General features: G+C 35.2%; 2 protein-coding genes across 2 annotated transcripts in view; one reads left to right on the plus strand and one right to left on the minus strand.

The window, feature by feature from the left end:
• The window catches only part of LOC106870213 (uncharacterized), a 49,837-nt gene extending 45,740 nt beyond the window's left edge, over positions 1–4,097 (plus strand). Inside the window, exon 13 of the mRNA XM_014916216.3 lies at positions 1,973–4,097. Within this exon, the coding sequence (XP_014771702.2) occupies positions 1,973–2,322 (350 nt within the window). The 3' untranslated portion in view covers positions 2,323–4,097. The remainder of the gene's footprint in view (positions 1–1,972) is intronic.
• LOC106870222 (EEF1A lysine methyltransferase 1) overlaps positions 1–26,429 on the minus strand; it is a 271,394-nt gene that overhangs the window by 68,820 nt on the left and 176,145 nt on the right. The gene's annotated exons all lie outside the window — the stretch shown is intronic.

Here is a 26,429-nt window from a genome sequence, read left to right on the forward strand (position 1 = left end):
GGGCATACTGTCTTGAATTCCTGTGTTATTGCCTGGAGGACTATGATGAATAAGAGGGGGCTGAGGACTGATCCTTGGTGGACTCCTACTCCTACCCGGAATTCTTCACTGTACTCATTGCCGACCGTCACCTTACTCACAGCATCCCTGTACATGGCTCACACAGCTCTCACTAACCATTCATCTATCCCTAGTTTCCTCATTGACCACCAGATAAGGGATCGGGGAACCCTGTCAAAGGCTTTCTCCATGTCAACGAAAGCTAGGTATAGAGGTTTATCTTTGGCTAGGTATTTCTCCTGCAGCTGTCTTACCTGAAATATAGCATCAGTGGTGCTTTTCCTTGGCACAAACCCAAACTGCATCTTGTCTAGACTGACTCTGTCCCTAATTAGTTGGGCTATGACTCTCTCTGTGACTTTCATTACCTGATCCAACAACTTAATACCTCTGTAATTATTCGTATCTAATGCATCACTCTTACCTTTGTAGCAGTTGACTATGGTGCTGCTACACCAGTCATTCTGTGTGACTCCTTCATGTATCACCTGATTGACTATACGAGTGACTACACTATAGCCGACACTGCTGGATAATTTAAGCATCTATGCAGTAATTCCTGATGGGCCAATGATTCATCAATGATTCATTGATGACCACAATACTCTAAGATGTATGTAATTTCATTACATTTTACAGTAATCTTCCAACTATTGGTGTGTGATACACCATTAGTTATCCTCAAAATAATCCCCTTATCACCAAAATAATCCCATTATTGATGTTTCATACACCAATAAATGGGTTATTTGTAATGAAGACAGCAGTATCTGTGAGTTGCATCTTTGTGACCATGTATTATTTCCACATCGTTGAGCTAATGATGGAGCACAAGCTATTAAGGGAGCCTCTAAGTGGGTATCAACTTAGCAAAAATAGCAGATTACACTATGGCTATGAAAAGCAAAGAATTCTATTGCATTAGCAAGGCCTGAGAGATGAATAAGATGGTCAGGACCAGAATACCTCAGTTCATAGGTTTGCTCTGTTAGAGCTGATCCTGGACTAAACTGCTACAAAAGCAGCATACTGAGCTGTGTCCAATAACACACCTAAAAACAAAGCAATTATGAAATTTAAAAATTAAAAAGAAATTTTATGATTAAATTTCATTATGTTTCCATAAATAATTTTGGTGTATATCTTTACGGTTGCCTTGTAATGTAGCAATCATTTTTATAATGTTTCAACAATCAATGTTGTTATATTCTTTATAAAAGTATTACTTTGTGCAGTATTACAATATTGACTATTGGAATATAGAATTTTCATTTGCTTCTCTTTCATACTCAGAATATTTTCATTTGGAAACATCCATTGAAATAGCATAAATTTTCTTTCAGTTGGTCATGTAATTCGTTTGAATGAAGACAGTTGCATCAAAAGGTGTCAATCTACTTGTAGAGGGAACATAGGGAAAGGGTAGACTCAGGAAGACATGGGATGAAGTGGTGAGAAAGGATCTACTAATGTTGGGACTCACAGAGGGGATGACAGGGAACTGAGACTCCTGGCGGTTTGCTGTGCTTGAAAAGACACGTTAAGCTAAATAAGAGCGTGGTTGCCTTTGCATACAAGCTTGTCCCCGGCAACTCTCTCCAGCTGAGCATCCATAATCTTGCGGGCTCGCAGGAGCTGGTACCATGTAAAAAGTACCTGTGCCCGTGCTGTGTAAAAGCATCCAGTACACTCTGTGAAGTGGTTGGCATTAGGAAGGGCATCCAGCCATAGAACTCATGCCAAAACAAACAGGTAGCCTCAACAGCCCTTCAGCTGGTCAGCTCCTGTGAAACCATCCAACCCATGCCAGCAAGGAAAATGGATGTTAAATGTTGATGATGATGATAATGGTTTATTTGATTTCATAGAATTATTTCTTCATAAATTTTACTTGATGTTTTTTTTTAAATAGGTGAATCGACCAACCAGGCAGCAAATAATGATGAAACTGCTATGACTGAAAATGCGGTTTCATCAGGAACAAGTCCTGCTGCAGATCTTAAAGAAGCAACTGCTCAGAAAAACAAAGCTCAAATTTCTTCACACCCTTCTGAGGAAGTATCCTTATCCACTCAAACGTCTGTTGCCACTTGTTCTGAACCTAGCAATGCATGTGAAGAAGCCGCTCAACACATTGAAACTTCTGATAAAGAAAACTTTAGTGAAACAGAACATTCAAATAATGTGGAAAGCACTTCATCTGGTTGTAATAATGTAGCAGAAGAAGTCAGACAGGTTGAAACGACTGCATTGGTATCTTAATAATTAAAGATCACTGGCAAACTTCTATGTTTGTAGCAAGTTTAGTGAACAGCACAATCTTTTTTTAACTGATTTTAAATCTCATTTCAGAAAAAAAATCTTAGTTTTTTTTTTAAGAATCTCAGTCTTTTGTTTGCATTAAATTGGCCTTTTAAATCCCCTTTTCTGTTGGTTTATTCTCTTTTATTTGAACTAAATTATAATAACAAACATTCTCAAAATATTAGTATTGCTATACCGGATATAAAATCAGAACTTGTCCTACCTCATCTGATGGAACAATCTAATTTAGCTGAATAGGAAGAAAAAGAAGAAAGCCTTCAATTTTCGTTTTAAAATCTTTCTGCTCTATATATTGTTTAACCATAACCATCTTTCTGGACTGAATAAAATTAATTTTCGAAATAGCTGATATGAAACCATATTTGCTATATAATTAAGAAGGAACCTAATCTTTTCTCTTTAAGATAGAAATAACATTAACTTAATAAGAAAAGATAGAATACATTCTAAAGTTTTGTATATTTTTATGATCATCATGAAGTTTCAGATGAATAAAAGTATATTAATTGTTCCTACTCTTTTGATACTAACTTGCCTGAAACCATCTCTGGTTCTTTATTACAAAACTGCCAAATTTAATTAAAACCTTCCAGCATAATAATGAAAAATGTTAGTCATTTTACTAACCAAATTCTTGATTGTTTTGAAATTTAATTGAAACAGTGTATTTCAGAAATATTGCTATGAAAGGTTTTAACTAAGTCTTATGATTATTTTAAAAACTGTTTATCTTTTAAAGACTGAAGCAATACGTGAACTATTTACTTTTATATATAATCAAACTATTTTAATTCCTAACAATTAGCTACAACACTTTTCTTCCCTATCCCTTTTGATAAGAGATGTTCGCATAAAGATTTTTGTTTTTATTATATTTGAAATATAACGAAGAATTTCTTTGTTGTCTTATTTTGAGCATGGGAATTTGTTTTCATGCAATATATTTTCAAAGATTGGATGGTTTTAACATCCAAGCTAAAAAATTTTTTTTTAGTTTAAAAATATGCCTGATTTGTGACCTAAAGAGTCTATTTCAAACTGTCTCTGCCTTCTAAATGTACTTTTTAAAAAATTTTAAATTTGTTTCTTTTATGTTATCATAGAAGCATGAAAGAAGTTTTGGCTGACTTAAAATTTAAATAATTTCAATTAGTTTGCTGATAAATAACTAAAAATCAGCCTCTGGCTTTGTACCTATTTTTATATAATAATGCTTTCAATAAATTTATTTATTTATTGTAATATTTTGCTTATATTTCTTATATCCTTCCATTAATGAAACTGCCAGGTTTATTTCTGAATTTTGTTTTGATTTTTTTCTTTGTAGAATCTCTTGCTAACATAATTTCCATGCAACAAATGCATAATCTATGAATGTGTTGATGTTTGTATTTATGTGTGTGACTTTTTTGAAAAAAAATAATTGCTAGTGTATAAATCTCCAACACCAGAAAGTTAAGGTTTATATATGACATTGGATTCTTTATATTATTGACATTGGATATTTGTTGCTTGTTTCATTTTTCATGTTGATCTCTTAAGATTTACTCTAGTGTCTTAGGAGATAATGAACAGAAACCAAGGAATAACAGTTAAAACAAACCCTGTGATATTTATTCAGTCCAAGGCTAGTTATGTATTCTATTACTCATTTAATATGGGAATCCATGTACCAAATGAATAAACAATGGAAATATTTAAGTCTCTTCTAATATGTTTTGTTTATTTATTACTGCTTTTTTTTTTACTAAATTAGATTAAAATAGAGCATTTTTATTAGTGTTAAAAACTGAATTTTGGTTGGTGTGTTCCATAGTTATTTTCATGTAACAGTTCATCATTATCACTGATAGTGTACGTTGTTGTTGTTTAACCTCAGGTCAGTTCTATTTAAGCAGACCTATAACCAATCCTGTCTTGACCATCCTGTCTTTTTGTATATTCATGAATATATTATCCAATGTGTTCTCATTTGAAGGTGGTTGGGTGTGATTTGAGCAAGATTTGGCCACTATTTCTAGCAGGTTCAACCACTGCACATAAGCTTCTCACATTTGGCTTATTAGATTATATCTTTCTATATTGCTACAACTTTTCAGTTGTCTTCATTCCTCTTGAGATTTTGCACACAGCAAAACTTCTTCAAACCGTAAATAAAAGATTTTTTAAAATCTTCATTTCCTTATTTTGCTCTTGGCTAGAGATTGCAGTATACTCTTATATTGACTTTTACCTCTGATAAGCCTCTTTTTAACTAATCCCAAGTCAGTTTGTTTATTTAAGTCAACACCCAGACACACAGCAGTATAGATAATTATCTGTGGGAATTTGAAGAAACTTAGTATTAATTTGTTTTGAGTAAATGTTTTAGGTTTGGCTGTTTCATAAGCACATTTGTCTTAATTGCAGTAATAGAAGCTATGTGCATGAGTGATAAGGTGTAGGGAGGTTTAAGCATGTGATTTGGTTCTAAATTCAGAGTTTATTGGAAAAGTTTAAAATATGGTGCTGAGACTGATTGAACATATAGAAAACTAATTAAAACTGATAGTTACCAGAAGAGATGTAAATAATTCTGTTGTGTAAAGGGGAAGTGACTTCATTGGTTGCAAGAGGAGTGAATAAATAAGGAATGCAATTGGTGCATAAGAATCTAATAAAATATCAAATACTCTTACAAGGTTTCTATTTTATACCCCTGTGATACCAACCTGTCCAAGATTGCCATTGGTTCTGTGACACAAATTTCCTGCTTAAAGTGTTTTTAGTTGAAACCTTCCATCAAAATTTATGTACCAAACATTGGCTTAATTTTCAAATTTAATTGAAACAAATGCAGTGTATCTCAACAAAAATATGGTGACAAAAGGGTTGATGTACAAGATAGCTTAACTGGAAAACAGGAAACTTATATGACTTAAATTCTTGCTATAATACCAGCAATAGGAAGAAGTTGAGAACAGAACCACTCTTTAGAGATAACATTTGTTTAACTGCAAGTCAATTCTGATCAAGCAGACTGGGATAAAGTATGACTAACTCAGACACAGAATCCTTTGAATTTTTTTTTTTTTTGGAGTGGTGTGGTATGAAAGGAATTTAGTTGCTACTTCTAGTTAACTGAGTGACTTCATGGAAACTGCCTTGTTGGCATCATATTTTATCTTGATGCAAGTGCTATTGTAATTTAAGTATAACAGTTAAAGACTTACATTATCTGAATATTATATGCTGTGAAATTTGAAAGTCAGCAATCCATAAATGGTAGCATAAAATTGTTTGAAATAAATAACTTTCAAAAACACAAGTTGTACTTTTGCTTGCATGAGATTTTTCCAAGAACAATCTCTGGCATTGTATAAGTTGAGTAGCGTATCATTTATAATTCACTGGTTGAAGATTCTGTATTCTATTTTCTGTTGCTCTTGCAAAATTAGAACTTCTGTCCAGAGAGAGAGAGAGAGAAAGAAAGAGAGAGTTTGTAGACTGACCTTCACTAAAAATATAAAGAACTAAAATGGAATGAGAAATAGAGCTGAAGTCATTAATAATTAAAAAAAGGAATCCTCAATTGTATTATGAGATTCTTATTGTGTTGCTTATTGTAAGATTCTGACTGACTGATTAATAGTTGCCAAAAGTCTTTGAACTGTGACAGTTTGTGATTGTATAGAACAAAACATTAATGACAATTTTAGGTCACTACCACTTATTCTGGGGATGTCATTACTGATAATGTGTATTTGAAAATGCTTTGAGACAAATTGCTTCTTTCTGCTTGAAATTTTGGGTGAGTTCCTCAAATAGCTTGTCCTTATTATTGTAATGGCAGTTCTGTGTTAGCATTGAGTCTCATAATCTTGTTTTTTGCCTCTGAATGTTCAGACTAACCTGTTATGACATTGCGATGAGAGCAGTACAAGGCCATCCACGTAATCAAGATCTTCAAGCATGGTCCACTGAACTCATCTTCCTGTCTACTACGATATAATTCTCATTATCCAATTGATTGCCAAAAAAACAACAAAGGCAGGTTTTCACTGAAATTTCTTGTTAATCTTCCATCATAGAACCCCACAGGATATTCCCTCTCATGGTTTCTGTACACATTTCAGTGAGATACTCTGGTGCTTCACCCATTAGACACAGTAGACACTATCAAACTCCTTTTCATAAGTCTGAAATTTAAATACAGGAGAGATGATCAAACTATAGACTGATCAACCATAGTTCTCAAAGAAGCTTTCTAATCCGCACATGACACGTTCTGATGAAATTCTACTTGCTCTTCCTGTAGACGGGCATTTAGTATTTTTTTGAGCCTTTCCAGAATAACCCGGTGGAGATCTTTCCTGGGACTGACTACTAGCCTACAGTAGTTTTGTATTTGCTAACATCTTTGGGAACTTCACACGGTAGCTTTCTGTCTAGTCGGTGGAGAATTCCTTCTTGCTCCAAATCTTCTGAAAGCAATTATAGCATCTGCATTGTAACCACAGGGTTGATCTCGAGGGCCTCTGTCGAGATATCATATAGAAAGACATGGCTTAATGTGTAGACTGCTGCAATCATTAATATCTGTGTCTGTGTGTATCTCTAAATAGCATTGTATCTGGGTAAATATAAAATGATTATATATCTTTTATTAGTGGAGGAGAATCTAATTGACTTGATCCTAGCATGTCGCTGCTGTGTTTTTTATTGATTAATTCAACTCAAGTAGGATTTGAATTATTCAGAAATACGAAACACCAACGAAGATTATATCATAAAGCATTAAGCTTGTTTTTATTTTCTTTACTCAGGACAATATCTCTGAATTTGCTAGTTATCGACCTATCGCTCTTACTTCCAGCATTTCAAAGGTCACTGAAACAATTGTTAACAGTTACCTTCTCAGGCCAGATGTACTAGAGATCTACTCTCATATGTCACTCACCAGTAGTATTTTTATTGAAAAATTTATTGATGCGATTGCACTTAACAACAGCAAGCCATTTTGGGTCAAGCACGATAATTTCTTGGTTTAGCGGTGTACTTATGGGCACCACTCATTCTCTAGTTTTATATTGGAGGTTGTATGCAGTGATACAGTGCTTTCTTTGATCAAATCAACCTTAGTGTGCTGCAAGATTTGGTTATATACTCTTTCTGTACATTTACAACCTACTTGCTATCACTAAACAATGCTCGTTCCTCCTTTGCAGATGAAATCAGTTTCTCCTTATTCTTTCGCACATGGACGTCTTCCACATGCAACTATACACCTCACATAAACCTGCATTTCCTCCACGAACAAAGCCCTAGAAACCTCTCACCACAGGAGACCTGCCAATTTTATATCTTTCAACAACACAGCACATATCAAAGGAAATATTTTTGTACTCAATATTCTTCACTCTTGGGCAACGTTCAATTATAACACTCAACGTTTGCTAGAACTCACAATCGCTGACAATCTCTTCTGGCACTCACATTTAGAACATAGCAAAAACTGCTTCCCAATGATTGGGTTTCTTCTTCAGACCTAGATAACATTTCATCTTTGAACACGTGTTTATACTTTCTATAAAACACAACTAGTGCTCACAACTGCGTGATATTATTATTACAACACGCACACCCAAGAGAGTATTCAAAAGAAATCAATCTACCCGTTTGGCAGGTCAATCCACCCGTTTGACTGATCCACACGCTTCCATTCTATCCCATTGATGTGAAATTTCTCCACATTGTCTTTTCCACCGCTACTATAATGACACTTGAGCTCAAGTTAAGTTGTTGCATACCAAGTTCATTGCTACATTCGTCTCTTGTCATCAGTGTTCCCTCTAATTTGTCTGTAAGGGGTGTGTGCAGAAGTTTGCTTGGGTGGAAATGTTGTCTTTCTTTGCAAAGTATCAGGTGCATTCCAGAGGTTTTGAAACTTTTTCCAGAAGATGTTTATTAATTTCAAAGAAGTACAAAACTCTAATTTCCTTCAAAGTAGATCCTCTGATCTCAATTGTCGTAGTGATCCAACCACTTCGTGAAGGCTCCATGAAAGTCCTCTAAAGTGAAGGTGTTCTGGTCCATTGTCACAGTCTCCCTCATCTTCAGCTTCAACCAAAAGTCACAGGTACCAAACCGTGGATTGTAGGTACAGTTTTAATGTCTGGTGCATCGTCCTGGTGCAGGCACTCTGGCCTTTTGCGATGAAATTTTTTTCTGAACCCCTTTAAAATCTCCACAAAGTACTCTTTGTTGACTATCTGGCCAGAGGGAACCAAGTGGATGTAGATGATACCTTTTGCTGTCGAAAAAGGGGATCATCATGAACCTCCCGGTGGACTTGCTTTGTCTAGACTCTTGTGCCTGCGAAAGACAAATGCTCGGCTCATACAGGTTAATCCATAAGGAGTATGAAGCGTTTCATATGTTTCTATAGCATTTTTTTTTGCCTCGTTTAACTAAAAAATTTATTGCATAGCAAGTTTCCGAATTGTCTTCACGTTCCAACTGCATTCTGCAAACTAGTCAGCTCGACAAGCAGTGTTTAGTAGGGTGTGTTCAAAGTGCTGTTACAGCCGCCTCTTTCAGTCTGGAATAACAAAATTTGACAGGTCAGCTTATTAGATGTATATTAATGATAAACTAAAATTACAATTATCTAGAACAGTTATAACTTCAAAAAATGTCTCAAGACTTCTGGTATTCACCTTTTATATGTGTAAATATGTAAGTTACTATCACACAAATGCTATATTAACCAATTAAGTGTTTAATATACAGCAGAAACGTTTGATCATTATAAACAAATCATTTGTGCAGGTTATTCAGCAAGAAATTGTAGAGTCATCTTTCTCGGACTGCGAGAGGCTACCATTATCATACGAGTTCACTTAGAAAACTTCACTCCTTAATTCTGATTCCAAACTATTTTTATTTCGTGTATAGGTAGGATTACCATAATTTTCAGAAGTGAAACTTGGAACAACTGGAGTTGAAGCCAGGACCATGGGAGTTGATTCCATGTGCAAAGGAAATTGAAATTGGGACTAATGGAAATATCACACATGTTTTTAAGAGTCGCAACGTGTGAATTGGGTATTAAGGGTGAATTAGTCTCCTCTTCTCACAAGTCAGAGGATCTAGGAATTTTTTTTACTGCAAATATATTTACATAATTGTATGCTGTCGTCTGAATATGAAGGCAGTTCCTAGCGAGTGTTAAAATGATATGTGAGACAGTAAGATGTACGATTTATCTTTATCACTTAAAAGATTGAGAATCTGGTCGAGGGACAGTAAAAGGTGAACAGCAACATGTACAAAGCAGCTATTATTTACATGGCAGCACATGCACATAAAATATTAGTTTCAAGTTTTGGCACCAGGCCAGCAGTTTCGCGAGAGGAGTAAGTCGATTACATTGACTCCCAGTGCCCAATTGTTACTCATTTTATCGATACCGAAAGGCAAAGTCGAGTTCGACGGAATTTGAACTCGGAATGTGGAGACAGATAAAATGCTGCTCAACTAACGTTTCTGCCAGCTCGCTGCCTTACATGCACGTAAAATATTATCAAGTAGAATTGTAGCGTTTAAAAATATATCAAACACGTGTTTCTATCGAGTAATATTTCATGCAATTACCGCCGAGGTCGACGTTGCCTTTCATCCTTTCGAGGTCGACACATTAAGTACCAGCTGCGTACTGGGTCGATCTAATCGACTGGCCCCTCTCCCAAAATTTCGGGCCTTGTGCCTTGAGTAGAAAAGAATATTTCACACAATTATCAGTAATTTCATATTTTTCACTTAAAAAACTACTCTTCTAAGAGATTCATTGTCAATTTTGATAAGAAATCCTGAGCAGCTTAGGGAAATGCTCATTTTAACCAGCAGAGGGTCCCTGACTGTAGCTTCCCCTATATTGCCCCTTCTATTTGACCACACATTGTTATAGAATACACTCGTTCAACCGGTGCAAAAGTATCAAGAAGATGAATAATATTCTTCTACAGCACTAAGATTTTTTTTTACTAAAATGCGTTATTCTTTGCAATGGAAAAAATTACCACTTTTCTTCATACTTCATCTTTTGTGTTGTTCAGCCTCCTATCTTAGAAGCCTTAAAGCTGTTTGCGATAGCAACTTCAAATAATTTATTCATATTTTTCGCTTTTCCTTCTATTTTTCCTTAAGACGGCGAGCTGGCTGAATCGTTAGCACACCTGGCGAAAGGCTTTACGTTCTGAGTTCAAATTCCGCCGAAGCTGACTTTTCCTTTCATCTTTTCGGGGGTCGATAAATAAGTACTAGCTGACTACCGGGGTCAATGAAATTGACTTCCCCGCTACCCTGAAATTGCTGGCTTTGTGCCAAAATTTGAAATCACTATTTGTTACTCGTTTTATAATCTTAACTGCAGACTACTCTACACTGGGCCATTTCCGTCTGTTCAAAGTTCTCTTTCCATAGATCTAGGTATGAGAAACATATTTCACAAAAAAGAAAAAAAAACCTCCTTAAATTTTTTACCTTTTCAATGCGTCACTGTTTTCTTCAAGTTTTCACAGCGCAGCCTCTGTATTTTGTGGCAAAAATCAAGTTTTCTCCCCCTCTCTCTACATTTGTAATCAGACTTTACTTTTCTCGTTTGATGGAATTGTCCTTATTCATAGCCAGAATCGATTTGTTGAGAAAGCTAACTTGTCTTTGTACAAACCATAAATACACTTCTCCAAAATCATTTCAAAGAATTGTTTTATCAATCCCAGGTAGTTGATCTTAGGAACAAAAGTACAATTTCAAGTCAGCAAAAATGTTAAGAATTCGTTTAAACGCTGGTAGCTTTGACAAAAATCTAGTATTATCATGTCGTTATAGCCTTTTGTATTCCACTCCAGCAGCCATAAAATTATTTTAGCTATGTTACACGAATTGTCTATATGCGTGAATAATTGAAAATTTTTCACATTAAGTGCTTGTATGTAAACTGGCAATAGATCAACAACTATTTGGAGACAGTAGTGCTCAATGTGTGCAATACAGCTAACAAGGCACTTTCAAGTTTGGTTTTTAATCGGTTAAATATGTTGTGATTGCCTTTTCGTTGTACGTCACCAACATTTGTGTTGTAGCAGTCTCCATAATATCCAACAAATTTTTTCAACAATTTGTAATTGGCAGAAACTGAGGCAGACATCATTTGAGATCTCAACTGATCCACTTGTATCCAAAAATTTGACCTGGAATGTAATATTGAGTGATGAAAAGTATCATTTTAACAACTTTTCGATTCAAAGCATCCATAGAAATTGTCACAAAATTTTCCCCCTCTAAGGCTTTAGCGAACTCAGATTTAACCGTTGTTACATTTAAAATTATAGCTTTGCAATTTTGTCTGCACTAGATAAAACCTTGATTTTAAAAGTTTCGAGACCAACGTTCACAAACAGTCAGGTGTCTGGAAACTCAGTTTACGAGAAATGGAATGAAAAGCAAAGATGGCTACTTTAACGGCAACGAGATGCTCCAATTTGATTTTTCTATTTTTAAAAAAAAAGTATCTAATCGTGACGAAGTAGCAGCAAAACTCACTTTGTGCTTTTGAGATTTCAAATGGTCTTTAATATCGAAGTAAAGTGAAATATGAAATATATATCACAATTGATTTTTTCTGGGACGCATCAACACCAGGAGAAATTTACACAATCAATAACATAACTTCCCCAATAAAAAACAAGAAACAAAGAAAGGCAGCGATGAAATATGCACATCAAATTGCTTACTCATGCAAAAACGAATAAAAATTCATTGTTACTTAATCTAAAGGCTTATGAGTGTGTGCTCGCGCACAGCAACAGCGACTGCAAAACGTGACAACTCACAAGAGAGGTGTATGTTTCTATATATGAGTGTGAAAAGGAAAGACGAATTAAGTATGGTTGACAATAACCCCCCCCCCAAAAAAAAGCAATTATCCAGCTGCTCTCTGTGGTTTGGTTAAGACAAAGTAAAAGATTAAAGACCAAAACAGAGTAAGACAGATGTTTCACTTGTCGGTGGTGAGTTCTACAGACACCTCTAGCAATTTTGGTTAACTGGCAGTGGGATGAGTCGAATAATCCAAGCTCTGAATCTGTCTTTATTTCTCATGTAAAACGTCTTATATAAGACCTAATATTGGTTTCAAATTTTGACACAAGGCCAGCAAGTTCAGGGGAGGGAGCTAATCTATTATATCGACCCCAGTGTTCAACTGTTACTTATCTTATCGATCCCGAAAGGATGAAAGGCTAAGTCGACATAGGCGGAATTTGAACTCAGAACGTACCGACGGACGAAATTCCGCTAAGCATTTCGCCCGGCATGCTAACAATTCTGATAGTTAATCGCCTTAATAAGACCTGATATTATCACTTATCAATGTGTGAACAAGTCGGAGTTCAGAGAATTCTATTGTTTCTCTCAGTCCACGAAAACGCCCTGTCGCCAATTGTTTTTTTAATGGCCATCTGGATTTTTAATCGAAAGAACAATTCTGAATATTATGGTTTATTCAAGGCAGTGAGCTGGCAGAAAAGTTAGCACGCCGGGCGAAATGCTTAGCGGTATTTCGTCTGTCTTTATGTTCTGAGTTCAAATTCCGCCGAGGTCGACTTTGCCTTTCGTCCTTTCGGGGTCAATAAATTAAGTACCAGTTGCATACTGGGACCGACTTAATTGACTGGCCTCCTCCCACCAAATTTCGGGCCTTGTGCCTAGAGTAGAAAAGAATATTATGGTTTATTCACGAGAGTAAAGTAAAAGGTTTTGGTTTCATATCCTGGTTGAGCTATTGCTAAAGGTGTTTCATAATGCGCTTAGATGTCTAATTAGTATCAATATATAGCGACATTGGATCTTTTTTAAAACGGGGGCCACATTTTTCGTTAACGAAACACTTTGAAACTTGGAACACTGGTAGAATGTGTCATATAAAACATCTTTTTCTCTTAGTCTTCTTAAAAAAAAAAGAAATCTATCAGTTATTCCATGTTAAAGTTGTCGTATTTCTGTAATTTCAACCAATCACTGACGTCCATTCAGCCGATATACATAAACAAACGATTCTGAAACAATTAACCCTAACCCTAACCCTAACCCTAGGGTTAGGGTTAAAGCAAATTTAAAATGAAAAAAGCAAATAAAACGAAGGTATGGAGATTAAATACGCTTTACATCGCTTAATCAGCCAAAGGAGTAAATATAAAACAACTGAATACTTGTCAGTGATTGGTTGAAATTATCGAAATAAGACAATTTTTTTACATGAAATAAATTCGAATACAAAAATATTTTTCTGTTCTATAACACAAAATAGATAAGTATATGAAGTTTGAAAGTCTTTCCGTACCAAAAACACTACGTAAAACGTTAATGAAAAATGTGGCCCCCGTTTTAAAATAGATCCGCGACATTTCTGACAGATTAAGATAAAAGTTAAAACAAATAAAAAATATTCCAAATTTCCGAAAAAACGGGACATAATTTCAAACTAACCGGAGCAACGATAATAAACCAGAATGTATCGTAACTACTATACATTGAACACACACACACACACACACACTTATTTATGCCATTAACTGAGATAAAAAGGTCGGGGATAGATTGACCGATTCGTTGGGAAGTTGGATAAAATATCTTGCAGTATTTGACCTGGCAATTTATTTTCCCAAGTTTAAACAGTTCCGAGGTCAACAATGCATTCTCTTCTTTCGGAGTCGAAAAGAAAAGGGAAGTACCAGTGGCATACTGGAGTCGAATTATCTGACTGCCCTTTTTTGCATACCCATCGCTAAAGAGTGCACTGGACGTCACTTCCCCACTCACTATTCAATGGCGCAACCTCAGATTTGCAGTGATACACTTATTTCGAAACTCCACTCTAGCATTATTACAAATTAGTGCTTACCCAGAATATTCTGAAGCACCACCAGGTACCAAAGTCTTGCGACGGGCCTGAATTTGTACCAACATGTAATGGACAAAATACAATATAGTTAAGCTGAAATCTGCATCTAGGCGTGACGCGCTGATGACAGGTAAATAAGACCGGCAGCTAGAATACACTGCTGCCACATGAATCTTATTTTTGTGTCTGCTCTATATTACAGCACCGACACACACTGACACAAACTCTCTCCCAGTAAAAAGGAACTCCATCAAACGCGATATTGATAAATAGAACCAAATTTTGTTTAAAAAGTAAGTAAACAAAATTTATTTTCTTTGTAACATTTTTATCACATCAGTACGCATGAATGCGTTTCTAACATGCTGGTTTCAAATTTTGCTACAAGGCTAGCAATTTTGGGATCGGGGTAAGTCGATTATATTGGCCCCAGTGTTCAACTGGTACTTATTTTATCGACCTTGAAAGGATGAAAGGTAAAGTCGACTCGGGCAGCTTTTGAACTCAGAACGTAATGTCAGGAGAAATGCCGCAAAGCATTTTTTGCAGTGTGGTAACGATTCTGCCAGCTCACCGCCCTTTGTGCTTCTTATATATTGATTTCAAATTTTGGTACAAAGCCAACAATTTTAGAGTTGGAGTAAGTCGATTACATCGACCCCAGTCTCCAACTGGTACTTATTTATTTACCCCGAAAGGACAAAAGTTAAAATCGACTTCGGCGGAATTTGAATGCAAAACTTGAAGATGGACGAAATGCCGTTAAGCATTTTGCCCAGCGCCGTAACGATTCTGCTAGGTCGCCGCCCCATGTGTTTTTTATATATTGATTGTAATAATTAATTAGGTATATTTAATTATCGATATTACCAGAGAGCTATATACTTTAACATTGCCTAACACGAAGGAAAGAAGGAAACAAGTATATCCCGCCCCATAAAATGTGTAGGTCTAAGACTTGGAGACAATTAGACGGCAATCCTAACAAAAATCTCAAAATGTCAACTGCAAACAAACGGCGCAAATGTCACTCGAAATTTCGAAATAATAATTATATTTATCCCCCAAACCAATTAACTTCGTCTAAAGTAGTGTTTTCAGTATATCAGAAAGATCAGAAACCTATTTTAAAGGGAATCTCCGACGCTTTTTTTTGGCAATGCTCCTTATGAAGTCCGATACTACATACAAACACTATGTCACACACCATCTCATACATACACACACACACACACACACACACACACACACACACACACACACACACACACACACACACATATATATATATATATATATATATATATATGCATACATATACATACACACCTATATGCATATATGTATGTATGTATGTATGTATGTATGTATGTATGTATGTGTGTGTGTGTGTGTGTGTGTGTGTATCTCTCTCTTTCCTTTCCCGAGCGTCCAATAACACTATCCGTATCACGTCCTCACTTTGTTGTTTTTTTTTGTTATTGTTTTTGTGTTTTTTTGAACTTATATATATATATATATAATGGATTATCCCGTTGATTTCGATGTATGAAGGTCGAAGGACAGCTTTTTTGCTTTTTTCTTTTGTTTTAGTTTGGATGTCTGTCCCATATGGGTGTGTGTATGTATGTGTGTGTGTATGTAAGTGTGTGTGTGTATATATATATATATACTCTTTTACTTCACACCACCATCGGTGGTAAGCGATGTTGGGGGGACAAACGCAGACACACAAACACATACATATATATACATATATATATGACGGGCTTCTTTCAGTTTCCGTCTACCAAATCCACTCACAAGGCTTTGGTCGGCCCGAGGCTATAGTAGAAGACACTTGCCCAAGGTGCCACGCAGTGGGACTGAACCCAGAACCATGTGGTTGGTAAACAAGCTACTTACCACACAGCCAATGTATATCACTGTATCGCCCAGACTGTCGGATGTTCTACACCGCTGGTCACAATGCTCTTCATTGCATTGCAACTCTCGAATGATGCCAACCTGCAAGGCGAGCAGGCTACATATACCGTTGCTATTATATTAAACTGTCGTATGTCGAATTTTGGCCAAATGCGTTTTTTTCAATATTTATTTTTGCTTGCAAGAGCCGGTTCTTTTAGTCAAATTATCGTATCTCCAGCTGCATCAGATGCTAAGATATAAAACATTGTCAAAGAGTAGTACAACGGTTTTGCTATGAAATGGTGGAACTATTTTTTCATTTTCTGAATAAGCAACGTTTTGGACTTACAACACTTTTGCATAATAGCAACGATATATATATATATATATATATATATATATATATATATATATATATATATATATATATCAATATATTTTTTGTATGTATGATTGTATGTATGCATGTATGTACCCATATATGCATATATATATATATATATATATATATATATATATATATATATATATATATATACATACACATATATATGTAAGTCTGTATATATATATATGTATATATGCATATATATATATATATATATATATATATATATTATTTATATTATTATATGATTGAACGCCACGCATCCATTTCCAAGTAAGTACATCTTAATAATTTTGATGCGACTCTACCCTGTACTGTTCTCTCCCTCCTCCTTTCGTTTTCCCGCTCTTCCTTTCTCTAATTCTTTTTGTCCCCTTCTCCCCTTTCGTTTTTCTCTCTCTCATCCTTTCTCTAATTCTTTTTTCTCCCCCTCACCGTTGTCTGTCTGTCTGTCTCTCTCCCTCTTCCTCCTTTACTCTCTCTGTCGTTGCTCACTCGTGATCATCGTCGATCTTTCTTTTTCTCACGTGATCATCTTTCTTTTCCTTCAGTCTGTTGCACAGACCAGACACATTCTTATCTGTCTCCTCTCCTATCTTTTCTCTTGTCAAAGAATATTCCTCCGGCGTTCGCTACCTTGCTTCGTCTGGCCTAACGGCCCTCCATGTCTGTTTTCATTTGGTTTGTTGTATGTCTCCACTGTCCTGTTTTTGTTACCACTTTTGACCCTCCACAAAATCCCAAATTTTGTTTTGGTTCGCGGGAGCAACTGTTTTTCGAAGTCTCATTTTGTCGTTAATTGCTAGAAATGTGGAGTAGGTGAACAGTCGACAACTGATGAAGGGTCATTCTTTATGTTACTTGTCTTGTTTTCCACTTGTTTCTCTCGTTGTTAGGATACCCAAGATTGCATTCGTATTTCATATTGTTTACGTTTTGTGACGTCCTGTACACCCCTATATATATATATATATATATATATATATATATATATATATATATATATATATATATATACATATATATGTATGTACATATATGTATGTATATATGCATATATATATATATATATATTATTTATATTATATATATATATATATGTATATATATATATATATATATATATATATATATATATATATATATATATATATATATATACAAAATGGCTGATATTTAGCAAGGTGAGACACACATAAGAAGGAAGGAAACAAAGGACCACTGATGAGGTCACAGAAGTGTGACGAAAGAACTCTGGTCGAAATAAGATTAAGATTAATGTAATATAAAGCTGAAGCAAATTAACACCAAATATACAGTGCGTGTGTTTTTATTGGCTAAACTGGCAATATGACCATCCCCAAGTACAACAATATATATATATATATATATATATATATATATATATATATATATATATATATATATATATATATATATATATATATAGGAGAGTACTGTAGTTCGCTTGAAGCATTGTGTATTGTTTGTAAAGAATAAAAAGTTTAGGAAGGTATAACAATGCACTATAGAACAAAAAATGAACTATATACCTGTTGTAACTTGGTAAACTATAGTCCGATGATATTTCGGAATTAGAATTCCTTCTTCAGATCTTATTTGCTGGAGTCTCTGCTATAAACTGTTTTCCAACGGAACAGTTTATAGCAGAGACTCCAGCAAATAAGATCTGAAGAAGGAATTCTAATTCCGAAATATCATCGGACTATAGTTTACCAAGTTACAACAGGTATATAGTCCAATTTTTGTTCCATAGTGCATTGTTATACCTTCCTATATATATATATATATATATATATATATATATATATATATATATATATATATATATATATATATATATATATATATATATGTATATATATAAAAGAAAAAAGGGATTAAAAATCCTAGCAGATATCAAGTAAGCACTCAGAATAAAAGAAAAAAATTCTAACAATTAGATACTTGTAAATGTAAGTGGAATACAAATCCCAGGCAAATCCTCGTGCACTTTTAGAAATTCAGAGTATTTAACAACCAATAATATGAACGAAGAAAATCATATCTTTATTTTAGATAACACCTTAAAAATCTAACAATTGCTTCAGTTGTATTAGCACACACACACACACACACACACACACACACACACACACACACACACTGACGTTTATATATATACACACAGTATTACAATTAATAATAATACTATGAAATTTTGTGTCAACACATTATCAAGGTAATTCAAATATATATACGTACGCGCACACACAATAAGATCTTAGACGATTACTATTCAATGAAGTACTCAATGCAATTGATAGCGATTAAGTGACTTGATTATGATCAAACAATTGAATCAGTATTTTCAGGGGCATGTACTCCTGAGAAACGTTCCATAGTTACTTGAATCAATTGTAGGACCGACGGTCAAATAAAATATTATTTAAAAATGTAGTTGACTAACCACCTTCTTCAAAATTGATGGCCTTGTGTCAACATTTGAAAAAGGCAGTGGGCTGGCAGTATCGTTAACATGCCTTGCAAAATGCTTAGCAGCATTTCGTCCGTCTTAAAGTTCTGAGTTCAAATTCCGCCGAGGTCGACTTTGCCTTTCATCCTTTCGGAATCAATAAAATAAGTACCACTTGAACACTGGTGTCTATGTAATCAATCCCCTCCCCCGAAATTGCTAGTCTTGGGCTAAAATTTGTAACTAATATTTAATTTGAAGAGGAAACGTAGGTGAGGTGGGTATTCTGGAGGGATGCAATTGAAGAATATTTTAGTCGAATGAATCGACCCCAGTACTTAATTTTTGTTAAATCTGGGACATGTTTTATCGGTCTCTTTTGTCGAACCGCTAGTGGTGGGTAACAAACATAGACACACACACACACATACATACGACTGACTTCTTTCAGTTTCCGTCTATTAAATTCACTCACAAGACTGCGATCGGCCGGAGGCTATTGTAGCAGACATAGCCCAAGGCGCCATGTGGTGGGACTGAATCCGGAACCATGTGGTTTGGAAGCAAGCTCCTTATCACTCAGCCACGCCTGCATCTATACTATACGTGTAAATTTACTTTTAATTGGTTTAAATCGCCTCAAGTCGAATTAAATCAAATATCAGCGACTTACTTCGTCTTATTAAACACTAAAACGTTGATATGGACTACTGGAGGTCCTCTTGGGCCACGTTGTGCATCATTGGTCTGAGGGTTGAAACACGATACTAGTAATCACAGTCTTTGATTTAGACACAAGACAAGCAGTTTTGAGAAGTGGGGTCAGTCGATTAAATCAACCACAGTTCTTGAATGGTGCTTTATTTAAGCGGCTCTGAAAAGATGTAAGGCAAAGTTGACCTCAGTAGGATTTGAACTCAGAATGTAAAGAATCATGTATTATTCATTTTAGGATGTCGTAAAAAATGGGCAAATATAAGGTTGATTTAATGCCCCAGATGAACACATTTATGACTCTTAAACCTTATTGTTCTTAAAAGGAAACTGAAAATATATCATGTCGTGGTTGCTGTTTATCCACATCACAATCCTTTTTTTGAGCAGACCTATGATCAAAAGCACTCCAACTATGAAAACCTTTTTAGTGAATATCTAGGACTATAGCTTCCCTTTTTAATGATGTTTGGTTGCAACTTCAAAAGGGATTTGGCTACTCCATTCTATTAGGTGGAGAGAGACTACATGGAAGCTATATCGTTGGTTGAATATTTGGAATGTATTTAACGTTGTTGTGTGTAGCCGTCAGAAGAAATCATTGGAGTTAACGAAGACGTTTGTAAGAAAATGCTAATTATTGTCCTGGGTTGTTTTTGAATTGCTTGGATGTGTATTTTGAGGACGTCTTTTGGTGCTGCTCATTAAGAGTATGTAGACATATCCTGTTGAAGGATGTTTTCATGTTGTCATTGATGGAGGAAGTGGACATCTAGCCAGAATATAGAGGCTGAGAGGAAATAAAGTTCTGATGTAGAAAAAAATGCTGGGTATTATTATTATTATTATTATTATTATTATACATGAGAGATGTCATTTTACGTTGTCTACAGGTGAAGTGAAGTGTTATTTACATAAGAGACGTAATGTTGAATTATCTACATGTGTAGTGAGGTGTTATACCAAGGTTTCATTGACAACATCCAATGCCAGTGCAACAACTGCCCTTTCCCCATCTCACGACTCTTCCGTTGTCTGACATTAGAACATAATAAATGCTGAATGCAAAATAAATTAAAATTTCAGTTTTCTTCCAGGCCCTAAGACCACAACTATACCGATTGTTCTTATTTTCGTTTTTAGGATAGTGGATCTCTAAGCACATTAAGCTATAAATAATAGCATATAAATATTGGATCGAAAACCCCTTTAAAAGAGAAGTCGAAAGCTGCTCGTGAGACTCGAACTCACATCTCTTGTAGATATGACAAGCGTTCTATCAGTGGATAAAAGTAATCCTTCGAATTTCTTTATCTATTTTAGAAACTTCAATCTTACCAGTGTTACCACTCTTTAGAGAGTATGTGAAATAATCATTTTCTGAAAGAGTGAATCTCGAAGCACGTAAAGCTATAAATAATCTTTTTGTTTTTTACTTTAGTACAACGCCAGCAATTTTGAGTGGGTAGGGAAATCGATTACCTTTGGCCTTACACTGAAATAAAAAATACATGCTTTATAGCTTTATACTTTAAAATTTTTTCTCCCACTTATTTTAATGGCCCAAATCTTTCAATTCCTGAAAAACTAAGCTGGCGTAACAAATCCCCTTTTATAGTTAGCAGAGACAGGACAACCAGCTTGTTTTAGTGTATGAGATTTTTCCTCTGGGATTTTCCATATGCTTCAACTCTTGAGACTTAAGGCTAACTTTTTGTACCATATTCTATTTAATTTCCGCAGTCTTTTCGTTTAGTAGTGTTTATTTAGTTAAATGACCTACCCCTTGGTTTTGTTATTATAAAGTAATTTATTCAACGAGTAATTTAGAATTTACTTGTTACTTCAAGCCACTCAACATAATAAAATAGACTAATTTCTTGGTTCAAAATGTTAGCCCAAAACAGTAAAGTAACATGACATACATCAACGTGGATACAATAACATAAAGCACTGCCTATTAGAAGCAGTGTCAACCGTGGTATTTACCATCGCTATTTTATAAAATACCAAATTACAGAAAACACAATTCTACATCAGAAGTTGTAGGTGCAGAAGTAGTAGTAGTTGTGTGAAAGAGAAAAAGAGAGTGAGAGAAAGAGAGAGAGATGGCTAATATACATATCAATTGAATGATACTTGTTATTGTAATATTTTTTTACGTATATTAACAGATGGCCCCGTATATATATATATATATATATATATATATATATATATATATATATATATATAATAACATAAATAATATATAAATATATGCATATATCCAGACATATATGTACATACCTACATCTATATGTATACATACATGCATATATGGGTACAGGACATCACAAAAAACGTTAAACACAATGAGAAACGAAAACATAAAGACGAAGACAGAAAACGAACTTTTTTTCGAACAACGAAGAAAAACAAACAGAGAAACGAGACATGCAACATAAAGAATATTTCCCTTCTTCAGTTGTCCCTGTTCCATCTACTCCGCGGAAAAATGGAGACCCCCCTGTGGGATGAAGTTAAAATAATAGATAGAGAACACCACTGGAAAATACGAAAACTAAAAGAAGCAGCACGTATGTTAGGACACAATAACCTCCTAAGCAGACCGAGTATTTAATTCTGATATTTAATTCTTTGAAGAAAGCCCCCCCCCCCTGTATTTGTACCAAAGTTGATCTGGATTTGACAATCCACAGTTCACCAGCATGATGGAGAAGAGGTTTCTCAGCTGCATAGGAGACTTGCACATTTGTGCCTCTGTCAGAGTGGCATCCCAGTGTGCATCATCTTCCAGAAGACCTCTGAGATGGCATGCCAGATGATATGTTTGACATACTGTGTTATCAACCGTACGTAAGGCTGTAAATGATGTGGGTCCCTTGATATAGTGTAATAGAAACCTTAGATAGTAGAACTCTGAGTAGTTGGGATGAACAACATAGACTCTGCCAAGTGTGTCTGATTTCTTGATTCCTGGATGAAGTGTGGGTGCTCCAAGTGCACGTTTTTTCCATTTGTTTTGGCACCAGGTATGGAATTGTGGAACTTCATTGTATAGTAGTGTTGTAGCAAATTCATCATCTTGACAGGGCTTGAAGAATACTGAGAGCGTGGCATTTTTGTGAGCTTCCATTTGTAGTTGGATTGTGTCTGGGATGAAGTAAACCCTTTCGCCATTCTCCAAATGAACTGCAAGATGTTGCACGTGGGGTTATCTCTCATGAATGGGGAACCTGAGGATTCACCAACATGCTTCACCACTGCTGATATACCTTCACATTTGGAAGGTCTTGATTTTAGCATTGTTCTCTGAATCCTGGACTGCAAAGACTGCCATATCAGATCTCGTGTTGACATATTTGTATACATACTTAATGGGTTTCACTGAGTTACAGAACTCAACATTGATGTGTGCGTTGAATATCTTGGAGAGGAGGGGACAGTATGGTTCTCTCCACCTGTTGGCAACTGGAATTTCAGTTTAACATAACTTCTTGATGGTGGTTCCAAACCCATCATCATTTGGCCTTCTTCTTCTGTAGAGTGGATAACCATCATGTCCAGTCTGTGTCTCTTGAAGAAATTTCTTTGGAAAGCCTTTTGTACACTTTCTATCTTGCATGCATGGAGCATGTAAGTTGATATTCCAACATGGACCATGAAGAGTTCTGGATCTTCTGAGGATCTGGAATCTCTGCACTGATGAATTTATCTATTATCCTGGCATGGATTTAGTCTATAAGCCAGAGCAGGGTGTGTACATGAGGAAGTCCACGTTTCTGCTACTCTATTGTATACATGTGACATCTAGTGGCACCAAACGCTTTATCTTTGGTCAGTAACTGCATGAGCTTGATAACCTTCTGCCTGAAGACCCTTGCAATTATGTCATGTCTATCTTTAGGCTGTTGGTTTGAGAAGAGTTCATTTTGAATCTCTTTCCATTTAGGAAAGAGATTCAAAATGTGAAGGTTATGAAGAGGTCTGGTCTGAAGTAGTGTCTAACATATGCCGTGACATCTTGTGTGTGCTCATGCATGTATTTTGGGCTTCCTGTGAATGATGATAGAAGGATGATCAGCTGACCCATGTTGTTGACATCATGATCATACAACATTGCATCTTGCAGGTGTGCATATGATTCCACACTCAGTTTCTTCTGGTTCAGTCTCAAGTAGAGTAATCGTTCACTTTCAATTTATGCATACATGTCAACAATGAACTGACTGAACAGATCTCTACAATGTAGGATGTGGTTTGAATCTTAACCCTTGATGTGGAATGCATAGAAGTCATTGGATGAAACTCGCTTTGAGGAGATTGTCTGTCTAATGTCAATGTGGTAAGTATCATGTCCATAACAGAACAGCAATGGATATTGTAGTGCATCATAGGATCTGTGTGTTTATGAAATCCCCATCAGTGTGCTGCCTCTGAGATGGAGGACAATATCACATTTGTCATGTTCTTGCCCAACCAGAAGCACAGCTATTTCAGATGCCGTTGGCGCATTAACCTTCCCTCCACGTTGACCAGATTGTTTCTTGTCTGATCTGATAACTACCTTGTAATCCATGGAGTCGGGTGGAATTGTCTCAAGCGCTGTCTTGAAGCTTCTGATCAGGTTGTTGTTGTAATGCAGCATCTTTTGCAGAGATACTACAATGTTCATCCTGATGCCGGACATGTTCTTGCATTTCTCTTGCCCTTCTTGTTGAGAATCATCCATAAAATATATTTGAAGGAATTTTGGTGATTCATTAGACAGCTGTCTCTCTTTCCCTGGCTAGAGACATACTTTTGGCTTACCTTGATACTGTAGACAAATCTGACACTTGCCTTCTAGGCATGGTTATATACGTATACAGAAATACACGAGTGCAGAAGATAGTAAACAATGAAAATAACTTGGTAACGGAAATTATGTTTCGACGGGCAGAAAGTAAATAAAAAAAATTAACGGAAAATAAAGTATTGTATGGGTTGAAGCGAAATTTGTCTCTCAGTGAACCAAAGAGCCAGTACCGAAGGAACCAGAAAGAAACCGTCAACAACAGAAAAACACAAAACCGTACGGATTGAAGTGAAATTAATGAAGATACTTCTGTCAGTAAATTATGAAATTACTAACATCAGTAATTGTGAACTTCTTTCTGTCAGTAATTTGTCGTTGTTTGTTTGTAAATAGCGATTCAAAACTTAGACTTACAGTGAAATCAGTAACATGGAAGTTAAATAATGACATATGAAAGTTGAAAGTGAAAAGAATAGCGTCTGAAAAATGAAAGTGAAAACAAGAGATATAGATAGAGAGATATGTTACAGAGAGATAGAGATAGATAGAGAGAGATGGATAGAGAGATATACATAAAGAGATATGTTACGTCACTGACGCTGGAAAACCGGAAGTAAATATTTTCAAATCTTTCAAAGTCGTGAATGTAATATAAAAAAGCAATATCTTTTTATTCTTAATAATTTTTAATCAAAAAATCAAATGAACAGCCTATAATTTGTCCGAGTGCACATTATTCATGCATCACAAGTATGAAAGCAATTGGTGAAGCCGTTTTCGCATGAAAAGTGACTACACACGCGTCTCTATTATATATATAGGGAGAATTCACAAAAAAACAACAAAAGACGAAGACAGGTGGTGTAGACAACAAACAGATGTATTAGTTTAACGCTATATATATATATATATATATATATATATATATATATATATATATATATATATATATATATATATATATATATATATATATATATATATATATATATAATTAAGTGTATTTCTTCTATCTTAATGAATAAAAATTCTTCTGATAGAATAAATGGGTTAATATTTTTAAAATGAATCAAGTCATAACCTTATCCATCTATTGTTTTCATAATCGGTCATAATGTCTTACGTTTAAGATGATTCCCATGCTTTCCCTGATGAGAAGGTTACAATTTTAATATCAAAGATCCCTATGGATCACACAGGTTGTAATCCTTTGAAACATATGTAGGAATAAAGTATGCAATTATAACATGCGTTTTCTCCATTCCTTAAATTCTTAAATATATATATATATATATATATATATATATATATATATATATATATATATACATACACATATACATACATATATATTCTTGATGTCAATTCGTGTGTCGAAAGAAATACTATTGATCCTTTGGAGGGGCATTATGCCGGTAATAATAAACACACGCACTGGTTCGGTCCTTTATTGTTATTGTTAGCTAATGGGTTAGTTACTCCGTTAACCAATTTATCGATCAGCCGTTTGTTACTAGTTTTTCAAACTCATATGTTAAACACTTTGGTCAAACAGTTAATTGTTCAAATGTTCAGTATTGTTAGTGTTGTAATTTCTTCTTTTGTCAAATAATTATTTCATCACATTGTTGCAATCTCTTCAGTGACACGTCTCTCTACTTCCATTTCTTTTGAACTTATGCTCCAGCGTTGGGATTCGTCCGTGATCTGTCTAAAATGAGTATGTAAGTGTGTGTATGTCTGCATGTGTGTGTGTTTCTACATAAGAGTGTGCATACGTATGTGTGTGCGTTTTTTAAATACTATGTCATTT

Source organism: Octopus bimaculoides, chromosome 4, assembly GCF_046866305.1.
Source record: "Octopus bimaculoides isolate indiv1 chromosome 4, ASM4686630v1, whole genome shotgun sequence".
NCBI lineage: Eukaryota > Metazoa > Mollusca > Cephalopoda > Octopoda > Octopodidae > Octopus > Octopus bimaculoides.